Source organism: Salvia hispanica, chromosome 5 (genome assembly GCF_029641045.1).
Source record: "Salvia hispanica isolate PSC_SH4W2 chromosome 5, Shi_PSC_v1, whole genome shotgun sequence".
Taxonomy (NCBI): domain Eukaryota; kingdom Viridiplantae; phylum Streptophyta; class Magnoliopsida; order Lamiales; family Lamiaceae; genus Salvia; species Salvia hispanica.
The window spans coordinates 45490945-45514499 of NC_142696.1; the positions used below are offsets into that span (position 1 = coordinate 45490945).

The 23555-nt window shown below is 36.3% G+C and overlaps 1 protein-coding gene across 1 annotated transcript; it reads left to right on the plus strand.

Moving 5' to 3' along the window:
• Positions 1 to 1110: 1110 nt before the first annotated feature.
• LOC125186981 (U5 small nuclear ribonucleoprotein helicase) lies at positions 1111 to 23275 on the plus strand. The gene is made up of 49 exons (XM_048083471.2): positions 1111 to 1529; positions 1647 to 1708; positions 1870 to 2044; positions 2640 to 3087; positions 3186 to 3251; positions 3829 to 3933; positions 4029 to 4328; positions 4559 to 4675; positions 4763 to 4822; positions 5341 to 5412; positions 5522 to 5638; positions 5771 to 5932; positions 6603 to 6668; positions 6788 to 6940; positions 7014 to 7097; positions 8429 to 8503; positions 8603 to 8734; positions 8817 to 8882; positions 9584 to 9649; positions 9733 to 9855; positions 10314 to 10463; positions 11228 to 11440; positions 11662 to 11814; positions 11898 to 12122; positions 12189 to 12290; positions 12400 to 12480; positions 12581 to 12661; positions 13333 to 13536; positions 13617 to 13733; positions 13880 to 14002; positions 15128 to 15217; positions 15287 to 15412; positions 15561 to 15623; positions 15756 to 15844; positions 16667 to 16757; positions 17477 to 17626; positions 17713 to 17904; positions 17991 to 18056; positions 18885 to 19040; positions 19134 to 19277; positions 19815 to 19882; positions 19969 to 20134; positions 20216 to 20278; positions 20828 to 20923; positions 21081 to 21248; positions 21961 to 22128; positions 22496 to 22645; positions 22717 to 22848; positions 22952 to 23275. The coding sequence occupies exons 1-49, from the start codon at positions 1423 to 1425 to the stop codon at positions 23024 to 23026; spliced, it is 6258 nt and encodes a 2085-aa protein (XP_047939428.1). The 5' UTR covers positions 1111 to 1422; the 3' UTR covers positions 23027 to 23275.
• The last annotated feature ends 280 nt before the right edge of the window (positions 23276 to 23555 follow it).

The window sequence follows — 23555 nt, forward strand, 5'->3', positions numbered from 1 at the left end:
TTTCGGGCGCGGGCTATTCGAGTTATGAATTGTTAATATATAATTGTTGTTTACATATATAATCATTTTTGTTTTGCGTGGTGTATATATTAAATTATTATAAAGTAAATTAAGATATATGCAGGTGGTATGCTAGTTTTTTATAAAAATTAATAATCATATTTTACATGAACCATTATTAAAGTGACAAATATATTAAGATTTTGATGAGTTAGTTCTTAATTTTGTCTTGATTAGCTTTGGTGGTGGTAAGACATTAGTGGCAGATAATGGGACGATGGAATAATGAATCGAGGTGGAACATAAAATCTGATATTGTGAGATAAGTGGAAAAATGTAAAATGAAGATTGAATAGACTAATGATTGTGCCACATGACATTCAAAAATACAAAAACCCCTAAAAAAGTAGTACTATTTTTTAATTAAAAGTTGCAACCCACCGGGCCGACTCGTTTAACATGCCAAGCATTTGGGCTAACACGTTTAACCCATTTTGTATTCGGATTACAAAACTACAGCCACACCCACAACCCACTAATTTGATCGGGCTATTCGGGCCGACCCACGGATTTCTGGTTAGATTGACATCCCAAAATGATAGCCAATTTGTCGAAATTTAAACTAAACTAAGAAAATCACTCATCGTTAATTTTTTAAAGTACTACACAATTTTGATAATATTTTTCGTAAACTGCACCGTGCATAATTATCACAAAAGGATACTATTACTAGGAGTAGGTATGTCAAAAATGGATATCGAGAATCCATTTTTCGGGTTTCGGATCGGAAAAGTCGGGTAATTAGATATTCGAAACCTGATTTTAGGGTTTCGGATCGGAATCGGGTATTGAGAATTTTGGATTTTCTGATATCGGGTAACCCGATACCCGATCGGTTATCCTCGAATTATCCGATTTTTAAAAAAATTGTAGTAATAAATAGTGTGTTAATTCTAATTTGCATATTTTTAGTTATTAACAAACCCAAATAGGAAATTTGTCCGCTTTATATTATAATTTCTAATTGCCAATATATTAGTTTTAATTTTTAAAGTTTTAAGTAATAAAATGTTATGATTAATGATATTTACTGAGTTACTAACTTACATCAAACACGCCTCCCTGCCCTCTCGCCTACGTCTCTCTCCGCCGGCGCCCACCGCCAGCGCCGTCTCTTCTCCCAACGGCGGCGTCGTCTCCTCTCCCAGCACCGGCCGCAACGAGCTCTCCTCTACTGCCCAGCCGCGGCCCGTCGGGTATCCAAAATCAAAATCGGGTCGGATATCGGGTACTAGATTTTAGGATCCGACCCATTTATTAAACCGACTCCCAGATATAAATACCAAAACCCACAATTTTGCGAACAGTTCTCCGTTTACTCTGCTGCTGAAAGAGCACAATCGCCCAAATTCATCGCACAAAATGTTGATGGAACTCCCGCGCTTAACTAATTCTCTCAGATCACCATTCGATGCCGATCAAGCGTATCTCAATCGTAAATCCTTCCTCCAAAACCTCAATCGCACTAGGTAAATGCGCGTGTAAATGTTGAAGTTGGAACCGTTGTCATTTTCCAAGTGTCTTTTCGTGTTTTGAACGATCATTGTTTGATATCCTGGTGTTCTGGTTTCTGTTTGGTTCACTAGCTCTACAGCTGCGTCTGGAGAGTCGGAACTGGCGCGCAAGATCATTTATCGGTGGGATGAAGGTACTCCTGCTGAATTCTTTGACTGTGCATGGATGACTGTTTTGCTTGTGTAAACTGTTGCTAAACTTAGATGCATGCTTTTTTTTTTGTTTAAAGTTTGGAGTTCATTTCTTGCTTGTTGCTGTAGTTGTTAGTTATGCACTATGCATATTGTTGTGCAGCTTCTTTTGAGGTGCGGCAATTGTACAAGCAATTTGTGGTGGCTGTGGTTGAGTTGATGGGTGGTGAAGTGGTGTCTGAGGAGTTCCAAGAAGTTGCAATAAAGGCGTATAGGCTATTCAGTGGGACTTCTGAATCCGAAGAGGATGAAAGGGACAGAATAATTTTGTCAAAAAAGTGAGGCTTTGTTCTTAGTCTTTTATATGGATGGATTGAGGAATTTACTTTTGGTGGAAGTGTTGAATGTGATATTATCCATATGAGTGTATAATCAGGATGAGCTAAGAAATTCTGGTTTAATTTTAAGTTATTTGTTTTCCACGATCATGTTATAATATGCAAATGATTTTGATACCGTTCTCGAGTATGTTGCTTGTTATTTTATGAGATTTATATCCTCTTGAAATGCACCTAAGTGCACTGACTGTGCGGTCATTGTGTTCAGATGGCTAATTGTGATGCGCACAGTCTTCTTTGTATGAGTTATTTATTTATCTTAAAAGTTTAGAAGAGTGTAGAGTTTGAAAACTAAAATAATCTTTGAATACACAAAAGAGGGAAAAACTAATGTTGACTTTAGGAAGACCCAACAAGATGTTAAAATAATTTATGGTTCAAGTTTGAGATTGAACACACAATTTATCTGGTCTTTTTTGAGTTGTCACCCCATGTTAATCTTACTCATGGTTCTAATCATGTGTTCACATCAGAAAACGTGGGATTCTTTATAGTCATTCTCAGGTTAATTATTGAAAAATGTTATGTGATTCAGGTTTGAGTTGCAAAAACTTGTTGGTCATACTGTTTTGGATGCAAACATACTGAAGGTTGCATCACTGGTGGAGAGGCTTTCTTCTTTGCAGAACAAGGAACATGGATTTGACTATTTACCTGAACTGACCAGTGAAGGCAGTGAGGATGTGGAATTTGGAGCAGATCTTGCATTCCAACCTCCGGCTCGCTTTCTAGTGGATATTTCAATAGAGAATGGAGAAGATTTTTTCGAGGAAACTGGCACATCATCTTCCAATCATGATGGATGGTCCAATAGTCTTGGCTCTGCGAATTCTCATACTGCTGTCAGTGCAGGTAGTTATGACCTAGAGTGGTTGAGAGATGCATGTGATAGAATTGTCAGTGCTAGTACTTCACAGCTTCCTCGAGATGAACTGGCAATGACAATTTGCAGGATTCTCGATTCAGAGAAACCTGGAGATGAGGTATATAAATCATATTAATAATGCTTTGTTCTGAATGACGTGAATTTGGTATTCTAACTTATGTGCTGGATTCATATTGAATGATGATGTATCGGCAGATCGCTGGTGATTTGCTGGATTTTGTTGGTGATAGCTCGTTCGAAATTGTTCAGGACCTTATTATGGTGAGGATAGCATCATTTATTTTCATGACCATATTCCTTTTCTTACTGACTCATTTATTCAAAAGAAGCTAGTGGAAATGTGAAAAATGATGGTTGTCTGAGTAATTTAAAAATATGGGATATGGTATTCATCAACATAATATTTCAAAATACTCCCTCCGTCCATGAAAATTTGTCACATCTTTCCATTTTCGTCCGTCCCACAAATTTGTCACATTTCACTTTTTACTACATTCCACTAACATTTTATAATAAAACTAATATTTAAAAGTAGAACCCGCATCCCACTAACTTTTTCAACCCACTTTCCATCATATTTCTTAAAAACCCGTTCCCGGTCAAAATGTGACAAAATTTAAGGGACGGAGGGAGTAACAGTTTTCGTCCTGGTAGTCATCAAATAAAAATCAAACAAATACTAAGATTATGTTTGCAAGATATCAAACAAAAACAGTTACCTATGAACCTAAGTAAACTGGTTATAACCTACATGCTGAATCACGCTAATTTATAATGATTTGTTAGATCATTCTGTTATTATTGTTTTTTTTATGAACTCTCCTTTTGCATCTGGCAGCACAGAAAGGACCTTGTTGAAAGCATCCATCATGGACTTCTTGTCCTGAAATCTGATAGATCAACTTCAAACACACAGATAAAATATCCTAGTTATGCCACTCAGGTGATGATGCTATTTAGTTAATATTTCATCTTTCATAGTAGTTGAACACTTGGGCTATGAATTTTGACATGTTCAATTTTATTTGTGTTGCATAGGTAACTGTTCAAACAGAGTCCGAGAAACAAATTGATAAACTCCGGCGCAAGGAGGAGAAAAAGAGTAGGCGTGGGATGGATCATGGAACTGAGAACGACTTGTCTTCGTTTTCTTTCAGTTCCTTACTTCAAGCAAGTGAGAAGAAAAATATACTTGATGATCTTGTGGGGCATGGTGATGGGGCCCAGTTTGCTGCCACTGCCCTTCCTCAGGGCACTGTGAGAAAGCATTACAAGGGATATGAAGAAGTCATTGTTCCGCCTACACCAACTGCACCACTGAAACCTGGGGAGAAGCTGGTATGTGTTACTTTAAAAAGAAGCATAATATTTTTCAGTAGTGGGCTGTAGACTGTAGTTTCTTAGTACTTTTGGTTATTTTCTTTTGATTGCTTTCTACCCCTTTGCTTGTTAACAAAGTGGGTCGCCTCTTTCAACCAACTTCTCAAAGCTTGGCTCCTGTGTAACTTTGTTGTTGCTTGCGGAAGTTCCATTTTCATCTAAAATGAGTCTTAATGTGTTTATGACAGATTGACATCAAGGAGCTAGATGACATAGCACAAGCTGCTTTTCAAGGTTACGAGTCTTTGAACCGGATACAGAGCAGAATATTCCAAACGACTTATTATAGCAACACAAATATACTGGTGGACAAATCACTGTACTTTGCAATTTTAATTGGTTGCCCAGGAGGAAAGAGTTAACATGTATTGGAAACTGCTATTTTCTTGCAGGTCTGTGCACCAACTGGGGCTGGAAAAACCAACATAGCTATGATTTCTATTCTACATGAGGTGTGAATAATACTCCCTTTCTTGTTGAATGTGTGTACTTGTTTGAAATAGAAATTGGCAAGTCATCCTTTACAATGTCTGCAACCCAAAAAATATAAAGGAATTTTTTAATTGAATGTATAATTGTATGTGAAAATGCACCTTGTTTGCACTGTTACTGGTTTTGCTATTAGATTGGGAAATAGAAAAGATAAGATAATAAATTGGGTGTTACTTTCCATTTTTAGTATGTGACTAATTTTGGTGGACGGACGGAAGTAGAAAGATGTCGCTATTTTTTTTGTGGACGGATGGATTATTAGAAAGTTTGAGGGGACTAGAGCTCTGGATAGTCTCATGTTTCGTTCTTTGATCTTTTTTTGTGCTATTTCATACATATCAAATAGGACAGAATATGTATTTGCACTTTCCTTTAGCAAGGAAGTTCCATCACTAGCTACTTATTCTGCTTGATCATTTCTTAAGAAGTTTTCTACATACAAACACATTAAATTGCTTTGTCTGAATATTTGCACCAGATTGGACAACACTTTAAAGATGGTTATTTGCATAAAGATGAATTCAAGATAGTTTATGTTGCTCCTATGAAGGTAATTTCTTTTACTTTTCACGTGACTACAAATATCTTGTACCAAATATTCACCCAACTAACTATCAATATCTTGTAATGAGTTCTAATGTTCAGTCAGTATTTTCTAGGCATTAGCTGCGGAGGTCACATCAACATTCAGCCATCGGTTAGCCCCGCTAAACATAACCGTGAGAGAACTTACTGGTGATATGCAACTCTCAAAAAATGAGCTTGAAGAGACACAGGTTATGCATTAATTCGTGTATCATGGGTTGAATTGAATTTCTTGTGGCATTAGATAATTAAAGAACATAACTTAGTTTTGCTTGCATAATTGGACAGTTCTGCCATAATTACTCTTTTTTAATGTATTTTAGATGATTGTAACTACTCCTGAAAAGTGGGACGTCATTACTCGTAAAAGCAGTGATATGTCACTCTCCATGCTCGTGAAGCTCCTAATCATTGATGAAGTACATTTGTTGAATGATGACAGAGGTCCCGTTATTGAAGCATTAGTAGCTCGCACTCTTCGTCAGGTATGATGTGATGTATTAGTTAGTTGATGTTGCTATTAAGTTGTTTACGTATGCTGTACTGTGCTGTACTTCCACCTTCTGTGCAATCCTCGTTTTTTTTGGTGTGCCTAGAAAACACCAGTTACATTTCTTTGACAGATAGTACTTGTTTTAGGCTTCCATGGTAATATCAATTAGTGTTCTTTTTCCTCATGTTGCTCTATCTCGTATGTAATAAACAAGTACATGATCTGCAGATTCTGCACAACCTGATTCTAGTAGTGTTTCTTATAGTTTTTTCATCTCCTATTATAAGAGCTGTGTTAAGAACTGAAGATTGTATAAGCAATTTTTTTAAAACTTACAGATAGAGTATATTCAAACTCTAGAGACAGCTGGGAGATTTAAATTGTGTATTACTTATAGAAAGTTATGCTCCATAATTGTTTGCTAGTTTCACTTGCTATGTTTCAATCCTACCATGTGCATATAACCATAAATTTGTGGAAATCATGTTGAAGATCTTCATCATACACCAAATTTTTTGAAAGGGAAGTTGTTTCATAATCTAAACTTGGTTTCCAGACATTATTTAGGAAATTTATTAAGAAAGAGACACATTTCCCCATTGGATGATATGTCTTACTGTGGAGTAATTTTGTTAGATAATTCTATTTTTGTGTCTCTACAGGTTGAATCTACCCAAAGCATGATACGCATTGTTGGCCTTTCTGCCACTTTACCAAATTATCTGGAGGTAGCGTGCTAGAATTTCTCATATCATTTTCTAATGAGAGTAAAATTCAATTTGAGTTGCATTTATGGATAAACTTTGTCCTTCCTGATCTGTAAACATCTAAACTTGTGCAAAATTAGGTTGCACAATTTCTGAGAGTAAATCCAGACACTGGGCTATTCTTCTTTGACTCAAGCTATAGGCCAGTACCTCTTCAGCAGCATTACATCGGGATTTCTGAACACAACTTTGCAGCTCGTAATGAACTGATGAATGAGATATGCTTCAATAAGGTTCATTCAGTACATATGTTCTATGCAGTTAATTTTTGCCAGTTTTGTTGTACTAATGTACTTTTTAGTGCAGGTGGTTGATTCGCTGAGGCGAGGACATCAGGTTATGGTTTTTGTTCATTCGCGCAAAGACACAGGAAAAACTGCCGAAAAACTGGTAATATGTGACACTATTTATCACATTTTTGTAAATGTATTGCTGGCTTGTTGGATGAACAATTTGGAAATGCAATACGGGTCTAAATTTACTTGTTTACGTGTTTCTAGATCTAAAACCACCCTTCGGAATTAAATACGGGTCTAAACTTTTTTATTTGAAAATTAACTTCTTGGCTTGCTAAACAGTAAGTCAATTGTATGGCTGACCATTAATAGTGTTCCATCGGTTTAATATTCCATTAAGCATTTCAGATACAACCTGTTTTGTTCTGAACTTGTATGCACATAAATATGTGCATAGACAGTAGACTTCATTTGGACAAATCTTGATAATCTAGTTCTTTTTCTTTTTCCTTAAAAAACATTGTATTGAGATTGAAATATGTATTAAAGGCAAAAAAGGGTAGGACTAAGACGTGATATCTTACTTTGAGGCATTTGCATTATTTTAGGCATATAAATAGAATAAATTACTGATTAAGATACAGCTCGACGCTACTTGGGGCATTAGCATGCAGACAAGCTTGTTTATAAGTTGGTGTACCAGATCAAGCATATATACTCACTACTTTATTGTTTTTCTCTTGTATTTTTATACTTGCGATACTTATTATTAGTCTAGTTGAACTCAGTTGACAAATAGGCTCGTGAGTCTTTAAGCATTCAATAAATTTAGCTTGAGTACACACCCCTGTATATAATTTTGTAGTGAAAAATGTGCCTTACCTTACTCATTAGAAGGTGCAACTGAAAATTGGACCTTATTTGATAATAAATAAATTTAATTCAGAAATCAAAAAGTTCTATTACAAAGGCATGAGAAATCCCTAAAGGTGAAATCAGTCTAACTACGAATTGAACTCTAGCCTCTTTGGCATTATCAAAAACAAAAATGGCCAAAAAATCTTTGTCATACACTCATTTGAGGCTGACCAAGGAACTCAAAAACTTTACTATATCCCACACCTCCTCTGTGATTCTTCTCCATCCTCGAAGTTCCATTCAGCCACAATAACATAGAGTTGGAACATTGATCTCCCGTGAAAGTTGGCTTTTTTAAAACATGAGCTGGCAAGATTCGATAAAAATAAATCATTCACCACATTTTTTAGAATCCAATGTATGCCTATTGCCTACTTCATTTAGTGACCTTTACCAATGAGTGAGAAAGAGCGATGTCGAAAGTGATGATGTAAAATTTCATTTCTTGTACACAGCACAGATATATAAGTGAAATATAATTTTTAAATTTTTATTGCATTTGTATAGATTGCTTATTATAGTTAAATGCATCAGTGTTATGACCTTATTGTGCGATTTAATATACAGATAGATATGGCCAAATTACATGAGGACTTCGACCTTTTCACAAATGCTTCACATCCTCAGCAGGGACTTATCAAGGCAGGGTGCTGTTGTTGATAACTTTGATATGATGTCAATCCAATGTAGTTTAGTTTTTTATGTTATATTTATCCTTTTACATGAACTTATGCAACCCAGAAAGACGTGTTGAAGTCCAGAAATAGGCAATTGGTCCAATTTTTTGACTATGCTGTTGGCATCCATCATGCTGGGATGCTACGCGCTGACAGAGGTCTGACTGAGCGGCTTTTCTCTGAGGGACTATTAAAGGTATCTGCTACAGTTTCTCTTCAGGGATGCTACTTTTCTCTTATGATATTGATCTTCCTCTAATATACAATTTTTGTGCTAGGTACTCGTATGCACAGCAACTTTGGCGTGGGGAGTTAATCTGCCTGCTCATACTGTGGTGATTAAGGTTGTTCTACTTTAATTATATCTCCAGATCAGTGTGCTATAGCATGTCTTGTTTATTTAGAGGGGAAGTAGTCAGGGGTCTCCATGAATTTAGTAGATCAGATTTTCACGTTTTCTTTTCCTGTAATGTCTTCTCTATCCAGTTCTTCTTGGTACTCATTGTCTTTCTGAACCTGCTTCTAGTGGAATTGTTTCCTTTAGTTCATGACATGTCTGCTAGATCTTTTAAAGATAAATCTGCTCTTAGCTTTGATGTAATTAACTGGTTAAGGTCTCCTATATATTAACTCAGTTAAAGTCTAATCCAGAAATAAGTAGATATGCAAGGAAACCTACTTAACTCTCCTGATGTATCCTTCCTTTTGCCTCCACTTTCTAATGGAATGATAGAGAAGTTAAACACTAAATTGTCCCTCCAATGCCCTTTCCTTTCGGAATCGTATCATTTTTTGCTGTACTCAGCCAACCCTATTTTTCATGTTTTGCTTCTTGCTTAGTTAAAGTTTAGCCTGTGGTGTTATTTTTTTGTTGTTTGAATTTCTCCTATGGCTTATTCAATTTGCTAGGAAATTTTGTAATCTACTTAAAAATCTCAGCAATGGAATCAAATACTTTTGCTGGAGTCAACCATGCTTTATATGCATGTTGTGATAGTTCATAATCAGTCTTGTGATTCTTTTATGCTCGTTGTGCCATTGCCAGGGAACTCAAATTTATGACCCAAAGGCTGGTGGATGGCGTGATCTTGGCATGCTTGATGTTATGCAGGTGAGATCCAACATCATGCTTGCTGCTACTTAGTTCATTTTTTTCCATTGTAAGTGTTTCTGAGGTCACAAGTGTTCCTATAGATATTTGGGCGTGCTGGGAGACCTCAATTTGATAAAAGTGGTGAAGGCATTATAATCACGAGTCATGAAAAATTAGCCTACTATTTGCGGCTTTTGACAAGTCAACTTCCCATTGAGAGCCAGGTATGTCCTTGCTTGTCTCTTGTTTCCACATATACACTTGGCTGGTTGCAATCCAACTAGACAAAACAATTCATGGATGGCTTGTAGTGATCCGAAACAATTCCATCTTGGCTTGCAAGAATACAGATGATTTAATCCAGTTCAAGTAAGAACAGTAGAGTCGAACTAGGTTGATGAATGTTCACATGAGGTTCAGACATTCATCTACTTGCGTTACTTATCTCCTGGTCCAATAGTTAGGAAGTGTTTCTCTTATTCTTTTAAAATATCGAAACATCTTTATGTTTAGAGAAACACATCATTGTTTTTGTGGGTTCTCTATTGTCATCGACCATGATTTGTGAAGATCATGGGCAAGTGGCCACCAGTAGTTCAACTAATGCTTGAAATTGGCTATGACCGAAATTATGTGTATTTGATTGCTGACGTCTTGCTTAATTCCCTGTATTTTTTGGCAGTTTATAACCTCTTTGAAAGATAACCTGAATGCTGAGGTGGCATTGGGCACTGTAACAAATGTCAAGGAAGCTTGTGCTTGGCTGGGGTACACATATCTTTTCATAAGGATGAAAATGAATCCTCTGGCATATGGCATTGGATGGGATGAGGTATATTCTGTAGTTAATTTTCTTTTAGTTTGCATGAAAACATGCCTGGCCTTGGTCTATGTGATTCTGTGTCTAAAGTGTTCACTTTTTCTAGAAATATTCTGGTCTTTTCCTCCCTTGAGGCCCACTTGCTGGTAAAAACAGCAAAAACATTAACATAAAGGCAAAAAACAATATAGATGAAAAGCAGAAAAACTACTGAGTGTGGAAGTGCTCTGTTGTTTTTCTTTAAATATGATATGGTCTAATATTGTAAACATTACCTCCCCCCCACCTTTTCCTTGCCCACAATATTGAGGGATATGGTTCATTCTGAGGAATTGGGATATTAGATCACTATTCATATAATTGTTCCTCTTATCAAATTACCACTTTGTAACCCCTATATGAGTAATCACTGGATGTGCTGCCCCTGTACTTGTGTTGCTTCATAGGACAGACAGTTCTCTCCAAAATGATCTCAGGATATCAAGTTATACTTCAGGGGTTGAATTTGAACTCCAGATTACTAATTTCAAAATTGTATTACCTCCATAGAAACATATACCAGTGGCCACTTTTACATTCATGATTCATTTGGAGGAGGCTTTTGCTTTACCCTATTACCTAGATTTCTCTCGTGTGTGGACAGTGGTATTCGTGCATATAGCTCTTGTCTACTATTCTCACTCTCTCTCCCTTCCTCTACATATATGTAAATACATAAAAGTGTGCCCCTTCCCCCTTATATTCCCTAAGCTAAATTAGATGTTGAAACCTGGCAGGTAGTTGCAGATCCATCACTGAGCCTGAAACAAAGAGCTCTGGTATCGGATGCGGCACGAGCTCTTGACAAGGCAAAAATGATGCGCTTTGATGAGAAAAGTGGGAACTTTTATTGTACAGAGCTTGGTCGCATAGCTAGCCACTTTTACATTCATTATTCTAGTGTCGAAACTTACAATGAATTGTTGAGACGCCACATGAATGATAGTGAGGTAAGCAATCATGATATCTACCCTTTTCTACTTCCATTCTATGACCAAGACGTTATATGACTACTTATGTGTGCACTTACCTTTGTCCTTTGTCACTTTGTCTTAACATTGATATTTTCTGTATTCAAGGAACATTATTTGCATTTTTACACTCTTGCCTTTCTTTGCTACTTGCAAATTCATTTGTCTTGGGAAAGAATTTTAGTTTGTACTTCTTGTAGGTAATTGACATGGTTGCACATTCTTCTGAATTTGAAAATATTGTTGTTCGAGAGGAAGAACAAAATGAGCTGGAAACGTTAGCTCGCTCATGTCCTTTGGAAATCAAGGGTGGTCCTTCAAATAAACATGGAAAAGTGTCTATTCTTATTCAGGTTAGTGGCTGTTACTAACTGGTTCGAGGCTCGATATAAACAATATATCACCCTTTGTCTCATGATTATAAAATATCTTGCAGTTATACATATCCAGGGGTGCAATTGATTCTTTTTCACTAGTTTCTGATGCATCTTACATAAGTTCAAGTTTAGCTCGCATTATGCGAGCTTTATTTGAGATTTGTTTGCGGCGAGGATGGAGTGAAATGTCTTCATTCATGCTGGAGTACTGCAAAGCTGTGGATCGTCAAATTTGGCCCCACCAGCATCCACTCAGACAGTTTGATAGAGATATTTCTACAGAAGTAAACATACATATTGTTTACCTTTTGCGTAATTAAGTTGAACTTTTCTAATTCTTTCTGCCTTAGATATTGAGGAAGCTTGAAGAAAGAGGGGTGGACTTGGATCGCCTATATGAGATGGAGGAGAAAGACATTGGAGCTTTAATTCGCTATGCACCTGGTGGAAAGGTATTGCTCACTGGACTTTGGTAATTTGACACTTGAACCAGATTTTGTTTCACTTTTGAGCTATTAAGCTTGGGATATTCTGTGACTTCCGTTTAACTTTTCACTGAAGTTGGTGAAGCAATACCTGGGATATTTCCCAATGGTCCAGTTAGTTGCTACAGTAAGTCCAATAACAAGAACTGTTCTAAAGGTAAATGACAAGTTGGTGATGCTTCTAAATTTCTTGAAGCTAATGAATTGTTATGTACCAGTAAAGCGTCATACTAAGCAATGATGTCTTTCCTGATTAGGTTGATTTGACCATTACACCTGAGTTCATCTGGAAGGATCGTTTTCATGGTACTGCTCTGCGCTGGTGGATTTTGGTTGAGGTGCTTCTATGCTCACTTGCTTCTTGTGTCCTCAGAAATTTTAAAGGCTAATGGTTTCTCATTATGCAATTCATGGCTTGCGGAAGCTTGTTTTTAGAAAAGCATAGGGAAGGGTGTCATGTCTCTTGATTGAATCTATTTACGCAAACCTTATAGTTGTGACAGGTGCAAGTCTTAGGAGGGGAGAAGTTGACACATTTTAAATTCAATTTTCACTACCATAAACTATATCATGCTTTACAAATCATCTCTCCTCTAGATATCTACATAGAAGATACCACTATCTATAGTCAAAGTTCAACCCATGGATGCGTGTGTGAACAAAGTTAAGTTACGAGTTCCTTGTTTTTCTCTTAATGATTCATTAGTAAGTGTCTGAACATATACTCAATAATGCTCCTTAAACTCAGAAAATGTGTTGAAAGCCAGGGCAGATGGTTTTACTGCTGAAGTCCTTTATGTCTCAGCTAATTTTGAATATAAACTTTTTTAAATTAAGTCAACCAAGAAGAAATTATAGGACGTCTTGATGTAACCTTCCTTAGCTGTCATCAACTATCATTGATATATATTTCACATTTGGAAGGTTTTTGAGCTTATCTGTCAACATTCTCAGCAAGCTCTACCCTCTTTGAGTAACTGAACCAATGGTTGATAATTTTGCTTTGTAGGATTCTGAGAATGACCATATATATCACTCAGAGCTCTTCACATTAACAAAGAAAATGGCCAAAGGGGAGCCTCAGAAGCTCTCCTTCACTGTTCCAATATTTGAGCCACATCCTCCCCAGTACTTCATCCGTGCAATTTCAGATTCATGGTTGCATTCAGAGTCTTTCTACACTATATCCTTCCAGAACCTCATGCTCCCAGAGGTGATTTTGAGATTCATTGATATTTATGTTTAGAACAGTGTGAACGGTTTTAATCTTAAAGCTTTCTTGTGTTCCTTCAGGCTCATACAACTCATACGGAACTCCTTGACCTGAAACCACTTCCCGTGACTGCACTTGCAAATGGAACTTATGAAGCATTGTACAGATTCACACATTTTAACCCCATACAGACGCAGGTTTGGATGAAACTTGCCAGTTTCCTTTGCTTTGCCTGCATAGACTCCCCCTCCTTTGTTGTTTTCCTGTACTCTTCTCAATCTAGCTTGAGCTTTTGAGTATTATTTATTATTTTTTCTGACATGAGTTATTGTAATCACAACAGGCTTTTCATGTGCTGTATCACACAGACCAAAATGTTCTTCTTGGAGCTCCGACAGGAAGTGGTAAAACCATATCAGCTGAGCTTGCCATGCTCCATCTGTTTAATACTCAGCCTGATATGAAGGTAGTTCTCTTAACCGTTAGGTATTGTGTGTTAACTATGAAGCTTAGAAGTTTGAGATATCTTTGTTCATGCAAAGAATACCTCGTAAGCTGTTAGAAGCATGTTATATGGCAAGAAGTTGCATGAATAAGTAAATTAATGGACATATGTTCACAGACTAAGCTTATTGCTTATCAGGCTTGGAATTTGCCATGATGTACTACAACATATAAGATCTTTTTTTTAAGTTCTCCTGATTTGATTACTTGAACATGATCAGGAATTAGTCCATACAATATAGAAGTTGCTTTTACATGAAACCCTTCCCATTTGATCAAGAATGACTTAGTCTCGACAGCATTAAGCACAGAAAACATATGAGGCCCTTAAAGGTGGCTGTATCTTGTACGAGTCAAGAAATGAGCTGAATTTAAAGTTTTCTTGCCGACAGTAAATCAAATGAATTAAAATATGTAAAAGTTGGAAATCCACATGGGATGGGAAACCAAGGGTTTTCAAATTAAAAATCTTCATCAATCCGAATATCCGTAACAGCCAATACCTGTTTTATCCCTTATTGGACATGTATTGGGAGTCTTGGTACCCAGCCAACCGAAACCGTGCCATGCCTAGAATTGAAGTCAGCAATATTGCTCTGTCCCTTATTTGTGGTATTAGCTGACTATTTATAACTACTAATAACTTCTTGTGATAATCTAGTGGGCTAAAGTATTTCAAAAACTGCCAAGTGTCTCTTTAGGATCGATAGGTGATGAAATAAGCCCTTTTTCTGTGAAGTGGGCCGTATCATCTGCTAACCTTGTATGGAGAAGCTTAACAGTGTAAGAGTACTTGCCTTATTGTCTTCTGTGCTGATCAATATGTTTGCCAAACCTCAACACTAGCATTGTATTTTCTAAATGTAGACTCAATACTTCTAGGACTCAATCAATTGTCCTATATATTAAAGACATTATATTTAAATAGTATGCACAGCCATACACAAAGTTTGGTCGTTTGTGAAACAATACCAGAGCTTTGTCCAGCGTGTTGTTATGTTTATGTCATTCTCCAAGAGATCTGAACCTTCTGATCGTTCTTTTAATCTCCTCGATAATTAAGTTGTTGCTTGTTACATTAATGCAGGTTATCTATATAGCACCTCTAAAGGCTCTCGTGCGAGAAAGGATGAATGATTGGAGAAAGCGGCTTGTCTCGCAGCTTGGGAAACATATGGTGCTGCATTTTTCCTCTTGTACACTCATTAGTGCAAGCGTAACTAGTCTAACATGTCTTTGTTATTAGGTGGAATTGACAGGGGAGTATACTCCAGATTTGACAGCTCTGTTATCAGCTGACATTATAATTTCTACCCCAGAAAAATGGGATGGTATCAGTCGAAATTGGCATTCTAGATCCTATGTTAAGAAGGTAAAAATATTTTGTGCAACACTTAAATGGAAAGAAATGTTTATTTTCTTTGTTCAGCTGCTTCTCATTTTTCCTTCTTAGTTCTAGATTTGCATTTTGAATTCACATTAGATTATTGGCTTAAGGGTTTGTTGCTCAACATATCTAGGTTGGGCTTATGATATTGGATGAGATTCATTTGCTTGGGGCTGACCGTGGACCCATATTGGAGGTATGACAGTATGATACTTGATGTCTCTACGGCTTATAGGGTGTAATATTTCATAGATATTTTATTTTGATATGAAGGCAAGATATTTTTGGAATCTATGTCTAGCATTTAATAGATCTTTTGTTTTAATAGGTAATTGTATCTCGAATGAGATATATATCATCACAGACAGAACGGCCAGTTCGATTTGTTGGTCTTTCAACAGCTTTAGCAAATGCACAGTAAGCTCTAGCTATCCATTTTTATAATAACTTTAAGATATTATCAAATGAAGGTTTTTCATTCCTTCTACTCTTGTGCATATTTTAGTATGCTTTGAGTGTACTTCCACTGGAAAAAATGTTGTACAGTACAAAACCACAACTTTCAAATAAAAATTTTAACGCAAAATTTGACACCCGATCCACTCTTTGTATAAATTTTCACTTAAAACTTTTGGGAATTGGAACAACCAGTTACATGTTTATGTTAGACAACTGAAATAAAAAGGAAGTGTTCAGTATCCATTGTCTCCTACCCAGTTCACTACAAAACTCTTAGTCTTAGCAATACGGGTGTCATTTTGGTTGCCACAACTGGGAAAATTTGATTGCATTTTGGTTGTGGTGATTGGTTGCATCTTTGCGCACTTTGAAATGTGAATCTATCCAAATTAATTTGGTTTCTATATTTTTTAGTACCTTTTCTAGAGCCAGTCTTTTACACCTATAAGATCTGTGGAACTTAGAGCACCACACTACATGAATGTCTGTTTTCGCGTCTACTCCATGAGTTCGTTCCAAATTAGAAATAATTTTTTTATGAAATTTTATGTTTTTATTCACATGATCAGATCTTTTAATCCTGGACAAGCCATCTCCTGTGGCATATCTGCATCTCAAATTCTCAATAGATATCTGATTAGGTCATTAGAATTAAATGAAGGCATAAACGATTATGAGGCTCCTTCTGTTATTGCTTTGGAACTACTACTTTTTTCTTCCATTATTTTATTTGTTATTATTTTCATTGGGTAATGAGCATTGCTTTTGCCGTGAATCTAGTGATTTGGCAGATTGGTTGGGTGTTGAAGAAATTGGTTTATTCAACTTCAAGCCTAGTGTTAGGCCAGTTCCTCTTGAAGTTCATATCCAGGCAAGTGCATTACCTCATTGTCTTCTCTTCATAGAACTGCAAGAAACTTGCATATGAGATAGTACTGATGTTTAGTAGTATGCTACCGCCACTGTATGTGCTTAAAGTTACGCAAGATTCCATGTAGGAAAATTTGGCTCTGTTTCCTATTAATATTACTGTTGTTTCATTTTCCATGTATCTCTTTCACCAACTAGTTCTCGTTAACTAAATCTCACATCTGTGCACTGGAAGAAGTCTATGCAAAATTGTGAACTTGAAGGAAAATTGAATATTGGAAGGGGCAAAGGGCAATAAATAATTAATGGCAGAATAATAATTTGAAATTGATAGAAGAAGTTTGGACCTTCTATCTGATTGGTCAGGCAATTAATACTTTGAAATTAATATATCAAAATGATGTCCTCTTGTCAGATTATTAAATTTCTATTGCTGCACAGGTATCATGATCGAATTATGTAGATGTATTGGCTTTTCAGACAGTAAGAATTAACAAATAGTAGTTGACAACATATTTTGTAATCTGGTATTTATAGCTGGCTTTGTCTTCAATTCACACAAATAAAATAGTTATTTGCTGTTAATGTTTTAGCAGGTCTTAATTTTTGCTATAATTATGTGGATGCCAAGTTTTTCTGTTTTTAGACTTACTTCACAAAGTGAATTGGATGGAAGTACTTATACTTTAATGTTATCTGCATTGTTTTCTTTCTCATCAGGGATATCCTGGAAAGTTTTACTGCCCAAGAATGAATAGTATGAACAAACCGGCATATGCAGCAATATGTACTCATTCACCAACAAAACCGGTTCTTATATTTGTGTCATCTCGTCGTCAGACTAGGCTTACTGCATTGGACCTCATTCAGGTCAGGATCTTTATGGTGCTCAGTTTCTCTGAGATCTTTCTCAGCTTCTTCATTGACCCTCCCCCCCCTACCAAAAAAAAATGCAGTATGCAGCTTCAGATGAGCACCCAAGACAATTCTTGGCTATACCTGAAGAATCGCTTCAGATGATAGTCTCCCAAGTAACTGATCAGAACCTTAGGCACACTCTGCAGTTTGGTATTGGATTGCACCATGCAGGATTGAATGATAAGGACAGATCACTTGTTGAAGAACTTTTTGCAAACAACAAGATTCAGGCAATTATACTCAAACTATAATTTCATGTGCAGATTCTATCAAACTTTCTGTCAACAAATGATTATTTTTCTCTACTTCCTTTCAGGTGTTGGTCTGCACCAGTACATTAGCTTGGGGAGTAAACCTTCCAGCTCATTTAGTTATTATAAAGGTGGATCAAAATTGTGGATAACTTTCCTTACCTCTCTCCTCCTTCACAAATAAGCTTACAGTGTATTTACTACATAATTGTAATATCATTTGTGTGCCTTGTCCTAATATCCACCCTAGACCATATTTTGAAGCTCTGTGGCATCAATACTAAAGCAATAAGAATAAAAATTTCTATTTTTAAGAAGTAAGTTTAAGTGGGTGAAATGTTGGCTTTCTGTTAATGGTTGTGCATATATGAAAAGGGTTCAAATGAGAACCCTTAATTATTGTGAAAATGACCATCACAAAGATCCATGGTGGATGCATCGCCTTGCCGGAAGAATGCATCACCTAGGTTCAAATTCCATGCAAGATGAAAATTTCTTTATTTAATTTCACAGTGAATGTAGTGACTTTATATGATCAGTGTAGTGTTCATGCGTTTTCATGAAATGCAGTTCTCATGAGAAACTACCCTTGTATGTGTGAGTGTGTGTGTGTGTGTTAATTGATAAAGATAATCGATTAGAGTGGCAGATATTTAAGCATACTTAGTGTGATTGGGATCAGATTCTAGAACTAGGCTTCTCCTATCCATACTAGCTTTTATAGAAATGTTTTATATGATTCAGAGTTTTACAATCTCCAACATTTTCGGGAAACATACCTCGGATAGATTGCTAACTTGTACAGTTGTATAACGGACGGATATGGAGCGTTAGCTTTTATTATACATGATGAGAATTGGCATACTTGTCTTGTCCATATAAGCAGTCTTCTTATATTAATTACAGGCATGTTTTCACTCCCGAGAGAAAGTATCAATCTTATATCTTCTTGTCACCAGGGAACAGAATTTTTTGAAGCAAAATCAAAGAGATATGTTGATTTTCCAATCACGGATATTTTACAAATGATGGGTCGAGCTGGACGGCCTCAGTTTGACCAGCATGGGAAAGCTATTATTCTGGTTCATGAACCCAAAAAAAGCTTCTACAAAAAGGCATGATATCTAATACTCTGTATGCATATTATTTTTCTTATTTATTTTACTAAATAAAGTGAACTAAATCAACCCCCCCCCCCCTTCTTCCAGTTCCTCTATGAACCATTTCCAGTTGAAAGCAGCCTGAGAGAACAGTTGCATGATCACATAAATGCTGAAATAGTTTCTGGGACAATTCGTCATAAAGAGGATGCGATACATTATCTCACCTGGACATATCTATTCCGTAGATTGGTATGACATTCTACATCTGATGATTTGAGATATTTCTCATCTTGATGCTCTCTTTTCCTGGTTTTCTTTCACTAGTCTTATTCTTATTATACATGTATCTAGCTGTCTGTCACATTTTCCAAATGTTTTATGCTTGTATCGTGAAGTGCCATGCCATTATGGGTGATCTATGAAGTCTCAACTAAACTATCATTCATGCAACAGAAATCACATACTCCTACTAAACTGTATATTTGCAGATGATACATCTCTGTTCACAACTTAATACTTTTGTATGCAAATTGTGCTTAAATATAAGCTATGTATTTTTATGTTTGAAAAGTGGAGTCTTTTACTGATCCCGATTGACTGATCTTTGATAAATGACATCTTCCTCGTATGCTGACATGTAATGCATTGAATAACATCAATGAATTTTGAACCAATAAACTTTGTTGTTTAATAGAGGGACTTTTGGCATCTTGTTTGGCATGCATTTATAGCTTGTTCACTTGGGGTTGTATAGAATTGTAACTTTTTTTTCCCTCTCTATAACAGGGGGTTAATCCAGCATATTATGGCTTAGAGGACATAGATCCTGGAACTCTGAGTTCTTACTTGTCAAGGTGGAAAGAGTTTATCTTAACATTCTTATGTTAGATTCTGCTTTTCAACTGTTGGTAATTCCTGTTGTCCTTCCATATCTTAACAGCTTAGTAGTGAGCACATTTGAGGATCTTGAAGATGGCGGTTGCATTAAAATTGAAGAAGACAGAGTGGAGCCAACGATGTTGGGCTCAATAGCATCTCAGTATTATCTTAAATACACAACTGTATCTATGTTTGCTTCAAATATAGAAGCAGACACATCGCTGGAAGTGAGTTGGCTTTTATCTTACAAAGCCTATTCTTTTCTTCTATGGTATTTTGTTTAATACTTGTATGTTTTTCTTTTTTAGGTTTTTCTCCATGTATTGTCTGGTGCTTCTGAATATGATGAGCTTCCTGTGCGGCACAACGAAGTAAGTTGAATGTTATTACTTCTTTAGCGGCATTTTGAATTTGAGGCTTTTCTTCCGCTGTTGTATTTATCTGGATCACTTAGTTAAACATTTCTAATCAATTTTTATTACTGGTTTAGCATCATTTTTGAATTTGAGGTTTTCCTTCTGATGTATGTGGATCATTATGATTTATTGATCTATAATCATTTTTTTAATCATTAGTTCAGTTGATTCTCTAACTTGCTGTCCTCTTTATCATTTTAGTCTTATCATCCTTACAGAAATAGCTAGTCGAGTAAATGATATTTCTGCACAACTTACTGCAACTAAATTGCAAGTGTAATGGATATACTGTTAGTTGTTCCATCACAGAGATCATACTCTTAGTAAGTGTGGACCATTTCATTTGTGCAGTTTTCATTTGTTAAACAAAGTAATGTGACTGTTCAAAACTCGAACCAGCTGAGATCTTCATACTATTTATTTTTCTTTCTATACTTGCAAAAGATGTTTATTTTATCTAGCTGCCTAGTTGGTATTGAATATAGATTTTGTTTGCTCCTGTAGGAAAACCACAATGCAGAATTGGCCAGTAAGGTTCAGTACATGGTTGACAAGAATCTTCTCGATGACCCTCATGTGAAGACAAATCTTCTGTTCCAGGTTACTGCTACTTTTTTTACTCCTATCAAACCAATTCGATTCCGATGGCTTTATGTGATGTACTTTACCTCAACACTCTATTGCAACATTTTGTGCTGACAGCCTGACACTCACATGTATTGGATCTGTTTCTGACATATATGACATCGAGATGCAGGCACACTTCTCCCGAGTTGAACTGCCAATCACTGACTATGTAACAGACTTGAAGTCAGTGCTGGATCAAAGTATACGCATTCTTCAGGCAATGATAGATGTGTGTGCAAACAGTGGATGGCTCTCTAGTACAATTACTTGTATGCATCTCCTACAAATGGTCATGCAGGTAATATAACGCTATTACTTCTGTTATAAATAATACTAATAGGAATAAGACTCTTTCCTTTAGGATGTGTACCAAAGGAGGGAAAGAAGAATAAAATCAGTTTAATGATCAATTATTTATAGTTATAATCCAATCAGCTTAAGTTAAGGATTTCCTTGTATTTTTATTTGGTTTTTAATATACAGTAGTAGATTGTTGATGCATGTCTTTGAGGAAATTGGGTCATTCTATACCTTTGTTCTTTTCAGTTCATCGGGAAGATTTCAAATTATTCTAAGAAATGTTTACAAGTCGTATGGAAAATTGGAAACAACAGAGATCTGTATTTCTTAGATTTCAGAAGATCGCTCCATTGCCCTATACTTTATCAATGTGGCCCAACCTGTCACTCGAAGTCAATCTGTTTAGTTTGACATCTAGGATTCTGCAATACCTGACAGATGTCTTTAATCCTTACAATTTTCTTCTTTCCCTTCCTTATTTGTTACTACCTTTTTGAGTTAAATTATCTTCTCAGTTTGATATCCTGGCCCTTTCGGTCAACATAGAATACCACAGCTTATACTGGTGAAAGGTTGCTACATGGATGTTCTATTGTATTTTTCATATTTTTGTATTATGATAGGCAAGGTATAAGACTTGTTGAAGCAGTGTCCTTCCATTCATAGTATTACTTTTTTTGTCTAATAACGTTTTTGTTGTCATATTGCAGGGTTTATGGTGCGACAAAGATTCCTCCTTATGGATGCTTCCATGCATGTCAGATGATCTTGTTAAAACATTGAGCCAGAGAGGAATCTTCAATGTTTTGCAGTTATTAGATGTTCCTTTGGACTCTTTACATTTTCTCACAAAAAGTTCCAACTCGCGGTTACATGAGGTTTGTTATCTGTGAAATGCGCCTCTTATTTTTGTATGATGTTGGTTCACACAAAAAATGCTTTCTTGGTACGTCTATTCTATTGCAAATGTGCAGATTTTCAGTTTTAATAATGTCAATACAAACTTATTATTTCAAGGATCGTAGGGAGATATTTAGTGCACTCTTGCAGACTTGCCTGATTATTGAAACGTATATAATATGACTAATATGGCTAATATGACGGGGAGAGGAATCAAGCAATGACCACATACATGATTATGTTGATGAGCTGGAATTTAATCATGTATGTTTATCGAACTCTTTTTTGTTTTAACAACATCCTCACATTATACTTTCTCCGTGGCTGGTATTTTCTTCTGCACAGGAACTGCAGCATTTTCCTCGCATTCAAGTGCGATTAAAGGTTCAGAAGCGCACTGCTGCTGATAACTCTGGTACCCGTCTGAATGTGAGATTGGAAAAAACAAATAGGCATAAGAGAACAGGAAGAGCTTTTACTCCTCGCTTTCCCAAGGTCAGCCTTACGTTTTACGTTTGTTGCCAATCATTTAGTAAGAAAAGAAAGCTGACACTGCCCTGCAACAGCTTAAAGATGAAGCTTGGTGGTTGGTCCTGGCAAATACCGCCTCCTCTCACCTATATGCATTGAAGAGAGTTTCTTTCAAGGATGTCTCGACCACAAACATGGATATCCCATCAGACGTGAAAGACTTCCAGGTAAGAGCATTACAACATATATCATTAACAACCATCACAATATATCATTGTTCTGGCGGCTATTACTGTTCCATTTTTAATGGTAATGTTTCTTGTTCCTTAGGGTATGAAGTTGATCGTCATTTCCGATTGTTATCTTGGTTTGGATCAAGAATACTCTATCGAACAACTTGTGTGATTGATCTAATATCCAGTCGTCGGTGATCATGCTACTTATTTAAAGAGAGATGCACTGTAAATCAGAAGTTTTGGTACTAGAGGCAACTCAGGCAAGCCGATTCAACATTATGTGTATTATATTTTTGTACTACTAGGTCTATTTTTATTGATCGATCGATTTGGTGTAGTGGATATGATACTAGCTTGTTACACGAGAACTAAGATATACAGTTATTATTATCAAGAAAAAGATAATACGTTTTAATTATTTTGCGATTGTGTTTTGTAGTCGATATTCTACCTTTGGCAAAAAAAAAGTTCATTTATTTTACACTATAAAAGATAAGAAATCTATCAGTCTTTCTGTAAAGAGTAGTAGAGTATGTTAAGGGTGTTTCCTTTAACAAGCACCGGCGGCGAGTTTCGCTCGGCAGTGGAGATAAATTTCCGGCGGCCAACTGGCTCGGTGGACGATGGCAGAGTTCCTGTGCGCGAGAGATGCTCCCGTCGGGCAGATAAGTAGTCGATACTGAGAATTATATCCCAGT

Bases quoted from the DNA above. Each gene is read 5' to 3' on its own strand.
- LOC125186981 (XM_048083471.2), top strand. From the start codon at position 1,423: ATGTTGATGGAACTCCCGCGCTTAACTAATTCTCTCAGATCACCATTC. The intron at 12,662-13,332 runs GTGCTTCTATGC...TTTGCTTTGTAG, and splicing joins GCTGGTGGATTTTGGTTGAG to GATTCTGAGAATGACCATAT. The intron at 20,279-20,827 runs GTAAGTTGAATG...TTGCTCCTGTAG, and splicing joins TTCCTGTGCGGCACAACGAA to GAAAACCACAATGCAGAATT.